Source organism: Emydura macquarii, unplaced genomic scaffold (genome assembly GCF_026122565.2).
Source record: "Emydura macquarii macquarii isolate MOO-44397 ecotype Brisbane River unplaced genomic scaffold, CSIRO-AGI_Emac_v2 contig_450, whole genome shotgun sequence".
NCBI lineage: Eukaryota > Metazoa > Chordata > Testudines > Chelidae > Emydura > Emydura macquarii.
The window spans coordinates 13,928,574-13,944,524 of NW_027130587.1; the positions used below are offsets into that span (position 1 = coordinate 13,928,574).

The 15,951-nt window shown below is 46.0% G+C and overlaps 1 protein-coding gene across 1 annotated transcript; it reads right to left on the minus strand.

Annotated features, from left to right (window-relative positions):
- Window positions 1–10,733: 10,733 nt before the first annotated feature.
- Window positions 10,734–14,315, minus strand: MRPS23 (mitochondrial ribosomal protein S23). Its single transcript, XM_067538063.1, has 5 exons — window positions 14,160–14,315; window positions 13,572–13,748; window positions 12,687–12,764; window positions 12,452–12,575; window positions 10,734–11,225 (listed from the first exon to the last, which is right to left on the minus strand). Exons 1-5 carry the CDS (start codon window positions 14,201–14,203, stop codon window positions 11,073–11,075), a joined length of 576 nt encoding a protein of 191 aa, XP_067394164.1. The 5' UTR covers window positions 14,204–14,315; the 3' UTR covers window positions 10,734–11,072.
- Between the last annotated feature and the right edge of the window lie 1,636 nt (window positions 14,316–15,951).

Here is a 15,951-nt window from a genome sequence, read left to right on the forward strand (position 1 = left end):
CAATGCAAGCTTCCCCAAGCTGCTCTGCTGATGGGCTTCAGCTCGGAAGTAGAAACTCGTAATGATGGGAGAAGTTTCGGCCTCATGGCCTGTTCAGTTTATTGTGACTGCCATCAAGGATGTCAAATGTGGTGGGTTTCTGCATGGTGGACATATGTCCTCGAGGTGCTTGACTGAGTCCACCAAACTCAGTTCACACAGCCTACAGGGTAACGACTTTCATTCTGTGCAATGCTGGGATAGATTCAACTTACAAGTGAAAAGCTCTATGTATCTTTACTGGTTCTCTGAACCACTCTCTCCCCCTCCCTCTTTCACACTCCCCCACCTATCTTTATATCATCTTCAGATATTAAGGACTCTATATTTTAAACCAATTTGAAATAAACTCATGGTTTTTACTGCAATCTTGTGTCTCTATCTCCCCCAGCATGATTTATAAAAAGATGAGGGTTTTATTTATTGCAGACTCAGAATGTGCAATCTCCAAACATCCAATTCGCTCATTATTTCATTTTGACTTTTCAAAACCAAGGAGATAGTTGAGTCCCATGGTTTATTCATCACACTATAACTTACACACATAATACAAATCCGATTCTGAATCATGAGCAAGGGGCAAGCCTCTATAATTCATGCCTCTGCCGTTCACACCACATGGACACTAGGTCCCCTGCTAGAGCGCCACAGAGCACTCTCTCTATAGTGCAGATTAATTGTTTTCCCTGGGATGACTCACTTCCTGGCACCTCAAGCTCAACATGGTAGGAAGGGTCTGGCAATTCTTCTCCTAGGGCTGTTGTTACAATGACCTTATGGATTAGCCACAATATCTGTAATTGCAAGTGCCAAACTAAAACAATTCAGCCTGATTCTTTCTTACACCAGATTTTGGGTAGCCTAACTTCTTTGGGCCTGATTATTCAGTGCTGTTCATCTTGTGTTCACACCCCTGACATGTGGGTGTAGAACATCACCCTTTAGATCTGGTAGAGTTTTTACATCCACTTTGCACAGGTAAAAGTGATCACACAGGGTGCAAGGCAACAGAGACTGCAGCTCAGTGGAGTTCCTCCTGATTTCAGCCGGGGTAAGGGAACGAATAAGCAGGCCCACTTCGTTAAAGCAGAATCACACTATCAGGACAGGGAGGCTCTTGAGTTCTCAGATAGCATGTATATGGGTAGAGCCAGGTATATGCCACACCATATCATTTTTAATCATTCCTTCCTACCAATATATACAGTACTGAGGCCCCTCAGTTCAAAGCAGCTCATAGTAACTTTTTGCACAGCATATACGCTGCCTTTTATCTGAGAATCTTAGTGCAGTTTCTAAACAATTCAGAAAGTCCCCAGACCTCCCTGTGAGATAGGTATACATTTTTATACCCATTTAACAGGTGGGTAAAACTGAATCACAAGAAAGTTAAGCCCAAAATTGTACTGCAAGCCACATTTTTAGCTGGTGTAATTAATGTAGCTCCATTTATTGCAGCTAGCCCAGTCTGCCAGGAACAGACCCCCTGGAGTCCTGAATCCCAGTCTCTTCCTGTAACCATGAGGCCATGCTGCCTAGCTTTATCCCTCTAGAAATAAATCACTTGGTAGGTAGATAACCCATATGTGCAGAAGCGACCATGTCTGTGCTGCAAAGCACATTTCTCCTTTTCCAAAGGCTGCCAGAGCATCTCAGCATCCTGCTAACAGGTCACTACCTGCACCATGAATTTCCTTTGGCATTTCCAGTCTCACATATGAGAATTCATGAGACCACAATAGGAAATTAGGTTATTTTTAAATAAGAGGAGGAAACAGTGCCTTTGTGTCAGATAAGTGGAAGAAATCCAGGACCAAGAGGCTGCAGAGTCTCTCCACTTCAGACAGCAGGTGCTCTCCAAGATGTGGTTATGGCAACAAAATAAATGACGGATAATTGCTTTTGTGACAACTTGCCAATTAAATTAGACTCAGCAGAATAACATAATGACAATTTGTTATGCTCTGGTGGGCACTAACATACCAATCATAATTAAATGCTATGACTGAAATAGAATGCTGCTCTACACAGGAATATATAACCCCAATTCCCTCCCAGTGAAACATTATAGGTTCAGTCTTCATTTTAATTTCTGGAGGATAATAGCATTAGCACACATCAGAATGAGCTTGGAATATGCATTCAAGTAGCAGCACAGGGAAACAGGCCAAAGCGAGGACACCAGAGCTGCCTGAGCTCCTGTAGGTACTCTCCCAAACACTCTTTAAATATGGGTGCCTCAAGACAGAGGGAGACACTCTGAGCTCACTCTCATAGCCTGGGGAGATGTCCAGATCCCTGAGCAGAAGGCACAACCAAAAGGACAGGTCTTGAGAATCCAGCCCAGCTTTTAACACAGAGCCTCGTGCTTGCTGGATCAGGACCGTGGAGGTCTAGTCAGGGCAGTGCGAGAGCTCATACAGTGCAGACGTGACCAGTAAAGCTCTGACATTCCCAGCATTAGCGCTCAGAGCTTTGATTTAAGGAATACCCATTAACTAGGTGCACAACTCAACATTCCCCATTTATACCATTCCCTGAATCACTTCACAACTAGGCCCTGTTCATTCAAACAAAGACATAGCAAATTATTTTCATCTAGGTAACTGAGCTATCAGGCTCCCCACATAGAGGGGTTGTAGCCGGGAGGGATAGTCCCCCTCTGAGGAGGACCCAGAGAGGGAGCCAGACCCACCCTAGCTGACAGAGGCCTACCCCCAGGGAAGCAAGGGGGCGGGTCTAGGCCTTTAAAGGCCCCAGTGGCCCCACCTGACCGGAAGCAGGGGGCGGAGCTAGGCCTTTAAGAGCCAGGCCGGTGAGGTCAGTTGGTGGGAGATGGTTGAAGGGGAAGGATGTCTTCTCTGGCGTGCCTAGCAAAGGCTGGGCTGCAGAGAGGGAGTTGCTGGCCTTAAACCCAGCCTGGGGATCAACCGAGACCTCCCCCAGGTACCCTATGGCCTAGGAGTTGGAGGGCCCACTAGAGAACCCCACGGCCTGGGAGCTGGAAGAAGGCCCGTCGGGGCTCCTCGAGGACTACAAGCCTGAGGAGAACCCCCTGGAAACACCCGGGGTTTGGGAGCCGGAAGCAAACCTGCCAGAGCAGTGCCGAGCCTGGGACCCCGAGGACCTACCGGCCCTGCCCGAGGCCTGGGGACCGCAGGACCTGGAGGAGCTACCCTCCGAGGATGAGCCCATGGAGCTACCTGAGCTGCCGCCCGTGGACGAGGAGGGCCTAGCAGGTCTACCGAACCTCAGCGACCCAGAGGAGGCAGGTAGCGGGGGTTTTGGGGAGGAAGAAGCCCAGGGATCGCCACACGTTAGTGGCTGAGTCAGGGGCAACCCGGGTAGCGTGTTGCGGCCGGAGCCCCGCCGACCCAGTGGCAAACGCTGTTGCCACTGCCAGGGCCCTGGGCTGGGACGCAGTGGAGATGGGCAGGCCTGCGTCCCCCTTCCCTATCCTCCGTGAGGAAGCCTTCCCCGCCGTGCCGTTCCAGAGAGCGGCTTGCTCACCTGCCAGCCCTGCCTGAGGGCCTGGCTTTAGACTGGTTGCCCTGCCAGCTCTGCCTGAAGGCCCGGTCAGAAACTGCTACCTCGCCAGCCCCGCCTGGGGGCCTGGCTGTAGACTCCTTGCTTTGCCCGCCTGGCCTAGGAGCCCGGCGCTAGGCTGATTGCCCTGAGAAAGGCACAAGACTGCTCCCGGTGAGAGGTAGCCGGGAGGGGTGGTCCCCCTCTGAGGAGGACCCAGAGAGGGGGCCAGACCCGGATGCTGCTCCCCGATTCCAGGGGCACGTCCACAAGGGTCCTAGTTATCATGCAGTAACTGTAAGAGAAATTCACCCTGTGCGGAGGAGCCAGCGCAAAGCCTTTGCCCCACTTAAGTCCCACTTATACCCTCTTTCGCAGGCTTAAGTGGTTCCTAAGGGCTCGTGCTGCCTCTCTGCACTGGGTGAATTTCACTGGGTGAGAGTAAGGCTTGTCTGATTTGCAATATCACTACACAGTAGAGTGCCAACCTTTCCACCGGGCAGCAACCGAACCCTAGCTCTCTGCTACCAAAACACAGACCTTAGGGTAAACTAGAGCACACAATGGGAACTAGACTCAACTGTCTTGGCTCTTGAAGTAGGACAAAAGCAGACCCAGTTATCCAAATTTCAAACCAAAATGTATGGAGTCTGGAGGAACTGAACTGAGATCTGACCCACCCCTAGTTTTCGTTTTGCAACTATTAAAACCTGACTGAGAAGGTTCTGAAAAACAAAATCCAGCTTCCAGACCTTTAGTTGTTTATTAACATCCCTTAACACTCAGTTCTTCCAGGGATGCTCTCATCTTTCCTCGGCTCATCAATAATCTCTCCCCACTCTCCCTTCCCAGAATTGTTGTCCCATGTCTCGTTTATCTTAGACTCTAAGCTTTTTGGGGCAGGAAATGTGGAAGTTTATAATGTTAATTAGCAATTTGTGACATGTCTTGTGCCATGTAAATCCCCAGTGCTACAGAAGTGATGTTTAACCTTTTAAAATAGTAGCAATCGCTACCCAACCGTTAAAACAATATTCTTTTAAAAAATATGCTCGCTGTACATAACAGATGCCATTAGAGAGGGCATTGCTAAGAAGCAGTGGGACACTGAGCTGAAGCAAAGCTCTCCTGAGAAGTAGGTGTTAATAAGTCACTTACTTGGTGTTCTGGTTCCTGGTGTGGGTATCTCACATACAGAAGCCTCAGACTGCAGCTTTCCTTGGGTTGACAGTTCCTCAGAGAGCTGCCTTGGCTGCCACAAGCACTTTCCTAGCAAATAAGTGTAAAATGACCAGCTCATCTCATCCTAACACTCAAAGATCTGCAGGTGTAGGACCTAATCAGAAAGTGCTATGCCCAAAGAAAACAGGCCCAAATCCTGTTCCTTGAGGAGACAGCGACTTACATTGATAAAACCTATCTAAATTTAAGGGATGCAAGGGAAGCTACCACCTCCTGTATAGAAGTGCCAAGTTATAAGATTGTTGTGCTCCTGGGTAACAAAAGTCCTTGTACTCTTTTGAGAAATCTCGCTGTATCTTTTGTAAGACATTGTGTATGAAGAATGAAACACCTTCAGCAACCCACAGGAAACTGAAGCCCTAACGGACACGGCTCTCCAGAAGATTCCATAGCTCAAATCCAGGAGGCGACAATCCCTCAAGTGGGAATAGGTAGAGGCAAGTTGAAAAAGAACATTTTAATACAACGCTATTTTGGTTGTAATGAGTGCTGGGGTTCCAGCATTTGGGGGTTCATATTCATAGCTTTATTTTTAAAAAGACAACATTAAATAGCTTATTACCCACCTCTCTGTAAAACGTGGAGTTGGTAAGGCCCGATCAGCTGGTGAATTGTTTTGGTTGCCCCAAATCTAGGACCTGCTCCCATAAGCCTTACTTCTGTTGACCTCACCATGGGATAGCATGGATGGCCCTTACTCTTCCAGCGTGTGCCTAACAATACAGTTAGAGATGTGTTACTGCTCACTAATGCAGATCCACGCACCAACACAGTCTAGCTTTGTCTAGTGGTGAAAGTAGGGGAGGAAGAATCAGGACTCCAGGGTTCTAGTCACTGCCTTTAACTTGCTGTGCAACCTCATGCACATTACTTCAGTGTTTGTGCCTCATTTTCCTTGTTTGTAAATCAGGGACAATTGCCTATTATATCAAGAAGCTGCCCAAATTCATGGCCTGTTCGCACAACCCTTACTCATGCAACTAATCCCATTAATGTCAGCGGGGGCCCCTCCACTATAGACAGGCTGCATGAATTCACAATTGGGCTAGTTCTTTCCTGAAAGGTACCACCCTTTGACTAATGGTGGACATCTCTAAAAGGCTTCATTCTGATGATCGATTACACCAATATATCAGCACAGTTAGCTGCCTCCTTAAGGGTTTATCTAGAACACAGCATCGGAGTGAGACACAGTTGTAATATATTACACAAAACATGCCATTGTCCAAGATAGAAAATGGGGTTCAGTAGCAACCTCAGTGCATTCACAGTCAGCTAGTGTGAACATGCAGAGATTTTTCTTTCCTGGCATAATGCTAGACCTACAGTACATTTGCATCACTTACCTTATTGTTAATACTGTTCTAGCAAACTAGCAACCTGGCTGTAATGTCTATTCTAGGGAGCATGTGGTCAAGTCATTAAAGCGGGAGATGTTGGAAGCAGGATTTGTAGGTTCAAATCCAGGCTCCACTAATGACCTTTCTGAGTGACCTTGGGCAAGTTTCTGAAGTTAAACATTTCAAACATGGCCAGTGGCTTTGGCTACCTGACTCGAGAAATCTGGAACCTTATTGGCAAAGAGGCAGAGCACCCCCAGTTCCTATTTCCTGAAACTGGGATTTCTGGATGTCTCTAGGAGCGAAGATCCTAGTAACCAACACCATGGCATGTGCTGCTCCTTAAAATAGCTCAGCAGCCACGGTGGAGTTTGGCAGGCAATGCAGCTGCTACATGAACTCCCTTTGGTTAGCTTTCAGGAAGAAAGAGGTCAGCAATTTAGCCCAGCAAAGGTCAGATGGCTGCTCTGTAATGGGGGATAGGATTCCCAGATAGTAAAGCCTGGCTCCAGTCATTAACGAGTGTTACAATAGCGGAAGCCAGATTTGCCAGGCATAAGGAAATTACTTGAATGCATGATTTTGTCCTGTGAAGGGCAAATGGAAAGGTCACATCTGCTCCTTTTACACAAAACCAGGAGAGGCCTTTCTCAGAACAACCACAGTTGTTAGGTAGTAGATTAAGTGGATCAGACAATACAGTTTAGCGCCTTATGTCCAAGTTTAGCTAGAACTTCTATTATTACATCACCTCCAGTTCTGATTACAACACCTACAATCCCTATAGACATCAGATCCTAGGGAACACGTGGGGTTTCTTTTTAAACAGTTTTGATGGATGTTTTGCTTTTTTGGTGCTAGTATCACACTGTAGTAACAAATAAAAAAGCAGGGCTAATGTTAATACTAATATTATGCACATAAATAGCAATTTTCATCTGTTCCAGAGGGGTAGCCGTGTTAGTCTGTATACAGCAAAAACAACGTGAGTTCTGTAGCACTTTAAAGATAACAAATTTAATTTCAGTAGGCATAAGCTTTCGTGAGCCTCAGTTCACTTCTGCCTACTGAAATTATATTTGTTACTCTTTAAAGTGCTACAGAACTCACGTTAATTTTCATCGGTGAATCTGAAATTGCTTTATGCACATTAAGGCTCTCAGTCAAGGAGGAATAAAATGAAAATACATGAAGTGAAAGAAGAGATACAAGAGAGGAAACTGTCGTTGCACATATTCACTAATAGAAGTACAAAAATGAGTTTTCCTCCCCTTCACACAACTGTCTATTGTGCAATTAAAAAATAAAAAAAGGACTATCTCATGGGGACTTCACTCCCTTGGATTCCTAGATTTTCAGAAACTTCTACTGTGAACTCATACAGACTCTCAAAACTCCCAACAGTATAAAAGGAAGCTGATGTAAACCACCTAGACCCATGGAAACGGAGAGGTCGCAGTAAAAATGCTACAGCTCCATCTAGTGGATAAAAGCCAAGAGAGCATGATAGATGCCAACGAAGCTTTGCACAGCGACATTTGCAAAAAATCAATACCTCATTACTGACCGTAATCACAATCCCGTGTTTGTTTTTGTGGAAATGTACCTCAATGAGGGACACACGCTCGCTGCACGTGTTGGTGGTACAGAGTTCTGAAAGCCAAAAGAATTATTAGCACTGACCTACAATACACACATGCCCAAATTAGAAATGATTGTGTATCTTTTTCATCTAAGCTCCTAACAAAAACCCAAAGCATTGGATGAAGCTACTGACCTTTTGCTAACTGCTGGAAGGTAAATGCTTGATAAATAATAAATAGCTCACCCCAGGCTTTCGCTTAGAACCTTTTAATTAAAATAGTTGAGCTCCTCTAAGGTCACCATGATTGACGTTTGAGCCTGACACGGCAAATGCATCCATCAAGTGTGAAGTATACAAAAATGGAGCTCTGTTCTCAACAGTATTTTATCTTGATTGTACAAAATACTTAACTTCCTGTCTTTTACTCATGGACGAACCCCAGATTCCCCATTATCTATCAGGCGGAACAAATCCTCCCTGCAATAGAATAACCCCAACTGCTTGTCTGTCTAGAGCCACTCAGCTGGAAGCTTCCTCAATATTGAGGTCAGCCAACAAACTGCTATAAATTCCAAAGGCTATTTCTACACTGGAAGCTACCTAAAAGCAATTTCCCCATCTACGCCGCCGTGCAAGGGCCAACTACCTCTCTCATCACCAGGGAGACCTGACCCCTGCCAGCTCATTTAACATGTGCACTCACTTATACATTTCTAATCTTTCCAGTTAATTGGGCCATATTACCCACTTCAGAATAATAGCACACATGCACTCCACTGAATTATACAGCTGCAGACCTATGGCTACATTATACTGGAATATAGCAGTGTCAAATGTCACTATGATCACAAATCTGACAGCCAAATGACACTGTTATCATACAAATCTGCTTTGTATCTTCCAAGTCACAGCACTTTAGTTTACAAATCAAGTTTGGACTACATGCAGCACTGCTAATCTAATGCAACAGCAGTACAGAAGAGCACGTTGTAATAGATCCTTTCTTACATATAGTTATCAAAACTGATGGGTAGAGACTAGATAGTTACAGCCATTACTCAGTCATGCAGGGGAGAAAAGGGAAGTAATGCCCCCCTTAATCTGCTCCTCAGGTTATGACTCTAACCATGTGGAGAAGGGCCAAAACTACTCACCTGCTACTCCCTACTGTGAGCAAATGCATGGGGAGGAGGCAAAGGGGGCAGGAAATGAGAGCACTTGGCTCCTCTCCCTGGGCAGAGCAGCTGGTCAGGGGCACAGTAGGGACTAGACTGCTCCCCAAAACGGGCCAAAATAATTTTTCTTCTCCCTCAGAGCATGTGGGGGAGCAATTTTGACTCTTGAGTCGTCATTGCTTCTCTTGTCTGCTCCTGGGGCAGTATAGCTATGTACTCAGGACAGATTGTGAGGTGATAATCTAGCCCTAAATTTGCAATCAGACATCCCTATTGCTGCTCATGATGGTTTAGAAGGATGGATGAGACAGAGAGCAAAGCTTGAGTAGATACAAGGCCAGACCTTCCTACGGAGGGGAAAAACTTCCTCTCATTTCTAAGTCTAGCAATTTGTTACAGAAGTAACAGAGAAACAAAACAGAAGACACGTTTTCTGTCTTATAATCTAAACACATTAGTAGCTATATATGATTTCACTTCATGACTCCTTTCCTTTCACACTAATTTGTTTTCATTTGGAAGTGGCATCTAATTATTTATAGGTTAGGAACATCTTCCACAGTAATAAATGCCAATGAGAGAATAGTCAAAATAAAATGCCTCCATAAACACCTTGACAAGGGTCCAGGCCAGAAAAGTGGAGACAACACTGCATTGCAGGAGATGCTGAACTGTTGGTCCCTCTCTTGATGAATTCCTGACCATCTCAGCTGTTTATACTAGCACTTTTCCTACAAGTGGTCTAGCAGTAACAATCATGGGAATGTTAGCGTAATTTTTTTTTCCAACTATGCCATCTAACTTTATAGGAGAACAATGTGGGAGAAGCATTGAAAGTGTTTGGTGTAGTTTCACCATTCTACCGTGGCTACATCAATTTTAGCAGAATGCAGTTTTTCAAAAGAAACGAAACAGACAAGAGTTGACCCTCAAAAGCATTTTAAATCTCATTTCCTGTTTGGCAACACAGGATACAAACTACACACAGTCATCACACGAGAAAAAAATTGCTTATGGCACTGCTGCTACAGGTGACAGTGAATTGAAACACAGACTATTAATAGAAAAAAAGTTTACCCAGGCATGAAACCTATTTGAAAATCCATGTAAAGGAATCTTGCCATTTTCTAGAGGGATGTTTAATGTTTTTTTGTTTTTTTTCCCAACTGTTGAAATAAACAGAATATGTGTTTTGAGTAATTGTTTTTGGTTTAAACTGAAACCCAAAATCCTCAACTATAAACAGTAGACATTAACAAATACTGATCAGACACTTTCTGAATACAATTGTTAGCTGATTGGTTAATCTTTGACAACTTGATAGTTGCGTTCATAATTTTTGTTCCCCACAAAGCCAAGACACCCCTCTCCTCCAGACTATTTCCCTAAAAGCACTTGCCTCTTTGTCTTGTACAAATTACTACAGTATGTGTAACCTTGTCTTTTCACTTCATAGATGGTTACCAACTGCCTTACAGAGTTACAGTAAGGAACCATTGCAAGATTACATTTACAGGTATTGTTCTGGTTTAGCAGATTATGAATAAAGTAAGTAGTGAAGAAGGAGAATGTAAATAGAAGACTGACAGATGCCCTGTTCAATATACTCAATTAAAAAGCAGGCCTTCTCTAATGAAAGTTAAAAGACAATGCAGAGTCACTGTTTTATGCAGATATTACAGGAGGTCAGGCTATATACACCATTTCTATATTGAGAGAAGAATTACTTATTTAACAATGATGGGACAGTCACAAAACCATTCACCATACCCAATGTGAGAAGATAAGCCATACTGCAACAAAGAAATGACACACTTGAAGAGGATGTAAGTTTAAAATTTTAATCATCTAAGCCACTATTATCTCTAATACATTTTTCATCTCCGAACACAATTCAGGAAAATAATCCTCAATACCTTTGTAATGTAAAGAATTATTCCCATTTGACAAATGGGGAAATTGAGGCAGAAAAGTTAAGTGTCTTGCACAGGGTCACAGAAGGCATCACTGCTGGACAACTAAACCATGCCTCTCTCAAGTAAATGTCTTGTCATCAAAGGCTTTGTGCAGTTTGGACCATTGGCATTCAACAGTTCAGAGCCCATAAACATGTAACATTATGTTACAACTTGTGCTAAGACAATAGAGCTGAGAAGCGCAGAACTGTTAGGATGGCAAGGGATTTTCCTTCTCCACGTCTGTTGATTCGAGATGCTGCTCTTCCTGGTCTTGCTTCTGTTCTTGCCTCTCCTCCAATAGGGTTTGGTTATTAATTCCTAACAGCCAGGTTTTGGCCTCTTCAACAGTCTGTTGTGCTACCTACAATTTACAGGAAGATGATCACCAAAAAGTACAACTACAAAGAGTCTCGTCCTGCCCCCCAAGGGCTTAATGAGAAGTAGAAGAGAAAGCTGTGGTCCCACGGTGTGCCCCAGAAGAGCCCAAGGCATGGACAATTGAAGAAATAAAGCATAAAGGCTATAATTTACTATCATCTTACTCTAAAGTATGGGAAGACTCAAGGCACTACACGTACAAGAAGCAAAAACTGTACATGGAACGAGGTTGCCACCTTTCAGGGCTCTGGGAAATAATTTTTTTTTTTTTAAAGTCAAAGTGGCACAACTAAGAGGAAGAGCTCATCTTTCTAACTTTTCTTCACCCAACAATAATTTTTCTTCCTCTTCCTACTACACTTTAACTTGAACCACATCCTTCTCCCTCCTCAGCATCTTTTGCAGAGGAAAAATACCACTGGTGCTCAATTTACCAGTCATAATTATATCCCACATATATGATATATGTTGTGTGTGTGTGTGTATATATAAATATATATATATTGGATATAACAATATCAGGCACACAGCCATAAGTATATTTTGTTAGCATATGTACATAAGGCATTTTTGTGAAGGCTTCCCATTTGTTTTCCAAGTACTGTACCACAAATATCACTTATTTCAACACTGCTAACTTTTTACAAGCACTTAATGTAATAGGAACTGACACACTAGGACCGCCTAGATAGGATCTACACTATCATGAATGTGTTATCTTTAAACTACTGTGGGGTAGTAGAAGAAATATTTTTTTATAAATTAGGAATAGTGAAAATATCTTTCCCAGTAGTGGTTTAGTACGTAAATGTATACACCAAAGAGACAGAACAGCCCGTATTGTTCTTTGTATGCACTGTTTGTGAAGGTGCTAGCTTGACAGAGCTGAAGATTGAAACCTCCATTCAGCCACAGTGCAAGTTTTCTTCATTGTCCCAAAAATGTACCTAAACCCTGACATGGTATAACCACTTCTAGTGTAGAGAGGGGAGTTAATTCTCCATGTCTAACTCAATTCTTGACCTTTCTGCTGAAACTGCCAAGGATGCCAAATTCCTGTCAATTTACGCAGACACCCAGGTGTCATAAAATAGTAATGCCTTCATCACTACTGACCTGGGATGCATTCAAACTAGTGACCTGAAAAGCATCTCTGCTCCCATTTACCAGCTATCTTTCTGAGTATATATTTTTTTAAATAATGCATACATTTGCTGTTCCTTTTCTTCGTAGAATGATCCCTTCTGCTAAAAGCTGCTTTCCTGTTTCTTCAAACAATTTTTCCGGTTCAATTTTTCCTTCTTTTTGCAGTTCATTGAATTTCTCAACAAACCTAGAATTCAAGACATTTATTACTGACCAAACAGTAGTAACAAAATATTTTATTCCATTAATTGAACAAACTGAAGAGTTAATTCTAGCTTAATTCTAACATGGATCTTACCTCTGGCAGGTGGATTTAAAGTTTAATTGTGATAGTTCAAAGACTTTTGGACCATTCCCATAAACTTGATAAAATGTCCTATACAATAAGATAAACAATTTCAATTTCTCATTAATCCATGTATGGGAGATAAATTCTGGCAGAGAAGTTAATGAACATGTAAAACCAGAGAACAGTTAGTTTAGGATACAGCAAAGATGATTTCCCTCACTACTTCTCTTCCCACTATGTTTTACATTTATTTACCGTTTTCCATTCAAGCATCTCAAGAGTACTTTAACACACACATATTAATCCACATTACACACCTGTGAGGCACAGAAGTATTATCACTTCTGATACTCAGAGTAAATCCAACTATACTAGATCCTGAACACTTGTCAACTGTTACAAGCACTCTGTTGACACAAAGCGCTTCATGAGAGCTCCAGTTGGTTGAGATAGTGCTGTAGATGACAGTTTCCCACTAAACCAGCCTTGATCTAAAGCAATGGTTTTCATGTCTACTCCAGCGATTATAAACACAAACAGGACCATGGGCATAGCTAAGCACACCAGAGTTAATTTGGTATCCCACCAATGGTTGAAGAGCAGTTGCATTTTTCTCCTAATCGAGTATTAGAAACAGATCTGCACAGACCCTCAAACATGGAAGGGGCACTTTTTAAAATTCTAAAGAAATAAGTTTCACAGGAGAGCAGTGGCTGCAGTAAGAGGTGACAGATCGGTCCATCTGTTGGACCGCTGTTAGTGCCACCTTCTGCAGCTTACTACGAATTTCAAGGGGAAAGGGAAACCTCTCCAGGGTGTTTATGGCACAGACACCACCCTGTGGCTGTGCTCCAGGAAAACCGGAATGAGGGGGAAGACCAGGGCACAACTCACGCTCGGATCTCATCCTCCTGGTACAGGATGGGCGGGATGACGTCCTGCACCTTGCCATAGCGCGGCCGGGGCTCCCGGTAGAGGGGCTCCCGGAGCGGCGGGAAAGCCGCGTAGACGTCGAACCACAAAGGCTTCTGAGCCGGGGAGAGCACCCGGGCGCGCAGCAGGTTTCGTGTCCTGGGAGGGAGAGAGAGACGCAGACGGTGCGGGAAGAACAGGAGCTGGGAACACGGGGGGAGTCAGAGCAGCTGAAAGGCCCACGAGAGAAAGGGCACAGCCTGCCAGGGGAACCCCCGTGTGCCCCGGGCAGCGCCAGGCCCTACACACACACACACACACACACACACACACACACTTACTTACTTACCAGGTCCAGGGGCACCAGCCCTCTCCCCGCACAGACACCCCAGAGGGAGCCGCTCCCTGCCCCGCACAGCGGGGAGGGGAGGCGGCGCCTGCAAACAGGGGTCCCACACACACCAGGCAGCCTGCCAGCGGGGAGGGGAAGAACCAGCCCGCTCACATCCCGGGGAGATGGGACCCGCGCCTAGCAGCCGACAGGAAACCTCCCCAGCCCCAGCCCCGTACCGGGTGAACACCGTCCCCAGCTTCTCCAGCCGGCTCCCCGCCATGCTGCTCCCCTCCAAGTCCGGCCTAGGCCTCTCCTAGCAACCGCGGCTCCTAGCAACCCCCGCCAGAGCAGACCCCCGGCCCGCACTTTCACCCGGAAGCGGAAGTGAGCGGCCGGCCGGATGATGACGTAGAGTGCGTCAAGCCCCCTATGGCCGAGAGGATTCCCGAGACACCTCGAGGAGGCAGGCAGAGGCAGCCGAGCGCGAGACGGATTGATGAGCCAGGCCGAAGCAGCCGATGCCAGAGCCATGCTGAGGTATTCCTCCCCCCCCCACGCCCCAGCCCATGGAGTCGGGCGAGGCGGCTGAGCTCCCTTATTTAAAGAGACAGGCCCCAGTTTTGCTGGGCAGGTGGCAGGCCGTGCCCCAGGCACACCACACCCCAGCACGGGTCACTGCCACAGGCCTGTCACCCTCAGCCCAGGGAGCCCTGCCCACCCGCCACGGGCTCCTGCTGCTGCCCCCGCGCTCTGGGCATGGAGAAGCTGAGGCCGCAGCCCGCCATACCCTGCCCCTGCGGCACACCCTGACACGCCACCACGGTGCCGTGCCCCCTCCTCCCCCACCCTGAAACCCAAAGGCCGCCTCGCCCCAGGCCCAGCTCCCGGGGCTGCCACTGGGCGTCTGGGGACGGTCATATGTGCCAGGCCCGTCCGCGTCCCCGAGAAATGCCCCGGCTCAGATGCCAACCTCTCTGCTTTAAACTACCCCCCGGGCAGAAACCCCTCGGAGAAGGCAACTCCTGATCCCACACACACACACACACTTTTGGCGCCTACACAAGGGCATTTACACACACACACACACACTTTTGGCGCCTACACAAGGACATTTACACACACACACACACACACAAGGGCATTGACACACAGAGAATCTCCCATCCAGCACACACACACACACACACACACGGTTTCGGCGCCTGTGTGCGCACACGCACTTTCTGATCCCGTACACACACAAGCTCTTTAAACAAATCCCTTCATCCGACAGCTGGGATAAGCCGCCGCAGCGGGCACTGCAGCCGCTTGCAAAAAGAGGCTCGAGCTATGGGCAGAAAGATCAGTTGGAGCCCCCAACTGCGTAGCAGCAGAAAAGGTGGAGGTCTTGCTGTGGGAAAGGAATGATGTAGGATGATCTCTACTTCTGGCTAAACTGAACCAGAGGGAAGAGGTGGTAGACTTTGGGGCTGAGCTGGGAGCACAGTGGCCCCAGGTGTAAAGTAGAGCAGCCTCAGGAGCCATTACAGCAGCTTGGACTAGCTGGAGCTAGGGGTCACATTGTCCCCCAACACATCCCTGCCCTCCCTGCAAGCTATTATACTGAGGGCAGCAAAGGGTCTGAGACAGGGCTGTTTTGGAACCCTTGTTACCAGGGATATTCCTAAGACCTACCAGCTTTGCAGCCCTTATGTATCTGGGATGATATGATTTCATGGGACTGAAGGACTCAGGGAATAGTTAATAGCACAGAGCCTTTTACTTTGAGGTTTCAGCTTCAAATCCAGCTCAGCATGATAGGGCTGAAAAGTTCTTGTCATTCACGGGCCAGTGTGAAATGAGTTGGAAGAGTCTGACTCTAGTTCCTAGCAGCCACGCATTCACAGACCAAAACTTCCACCCAATCACTTTTAATTGGCAACCTTTGGGGCACCCTCAGAAGAGAAGTCATGGATGGAATGGGCATTGGAGATTTAACACACTCCCCCCCTTTTCTCTCCAGCGTGGTTCCTCCACAGCATTAGGAGG

Excerpts from the sequence above, each read along its gene's own strand:
- MRPS23 (XM_067538063.1), bottom strand. The coding sequence starts at position 14,203 with ATGGCGGGGAGCCGGCTGGAGAAGCTGGGGACGGTGTTCACCCG. Across the intron at positions 12,765-13,571 it reads CAGGAGGATGAGATCCGAGC|GACATTTTATCAAGTTTATG; the intron begins GTGAGTTGTGCC and ends CTTATTGTATAG. Across the intron at positions 12,576-12,686 it reads TTTAAATCCACCTGCCAGAG|GTTTGTTGAGAAATTCAATG; the intron begins GTAAGATCCATG and ends CTTGAATTCTAG.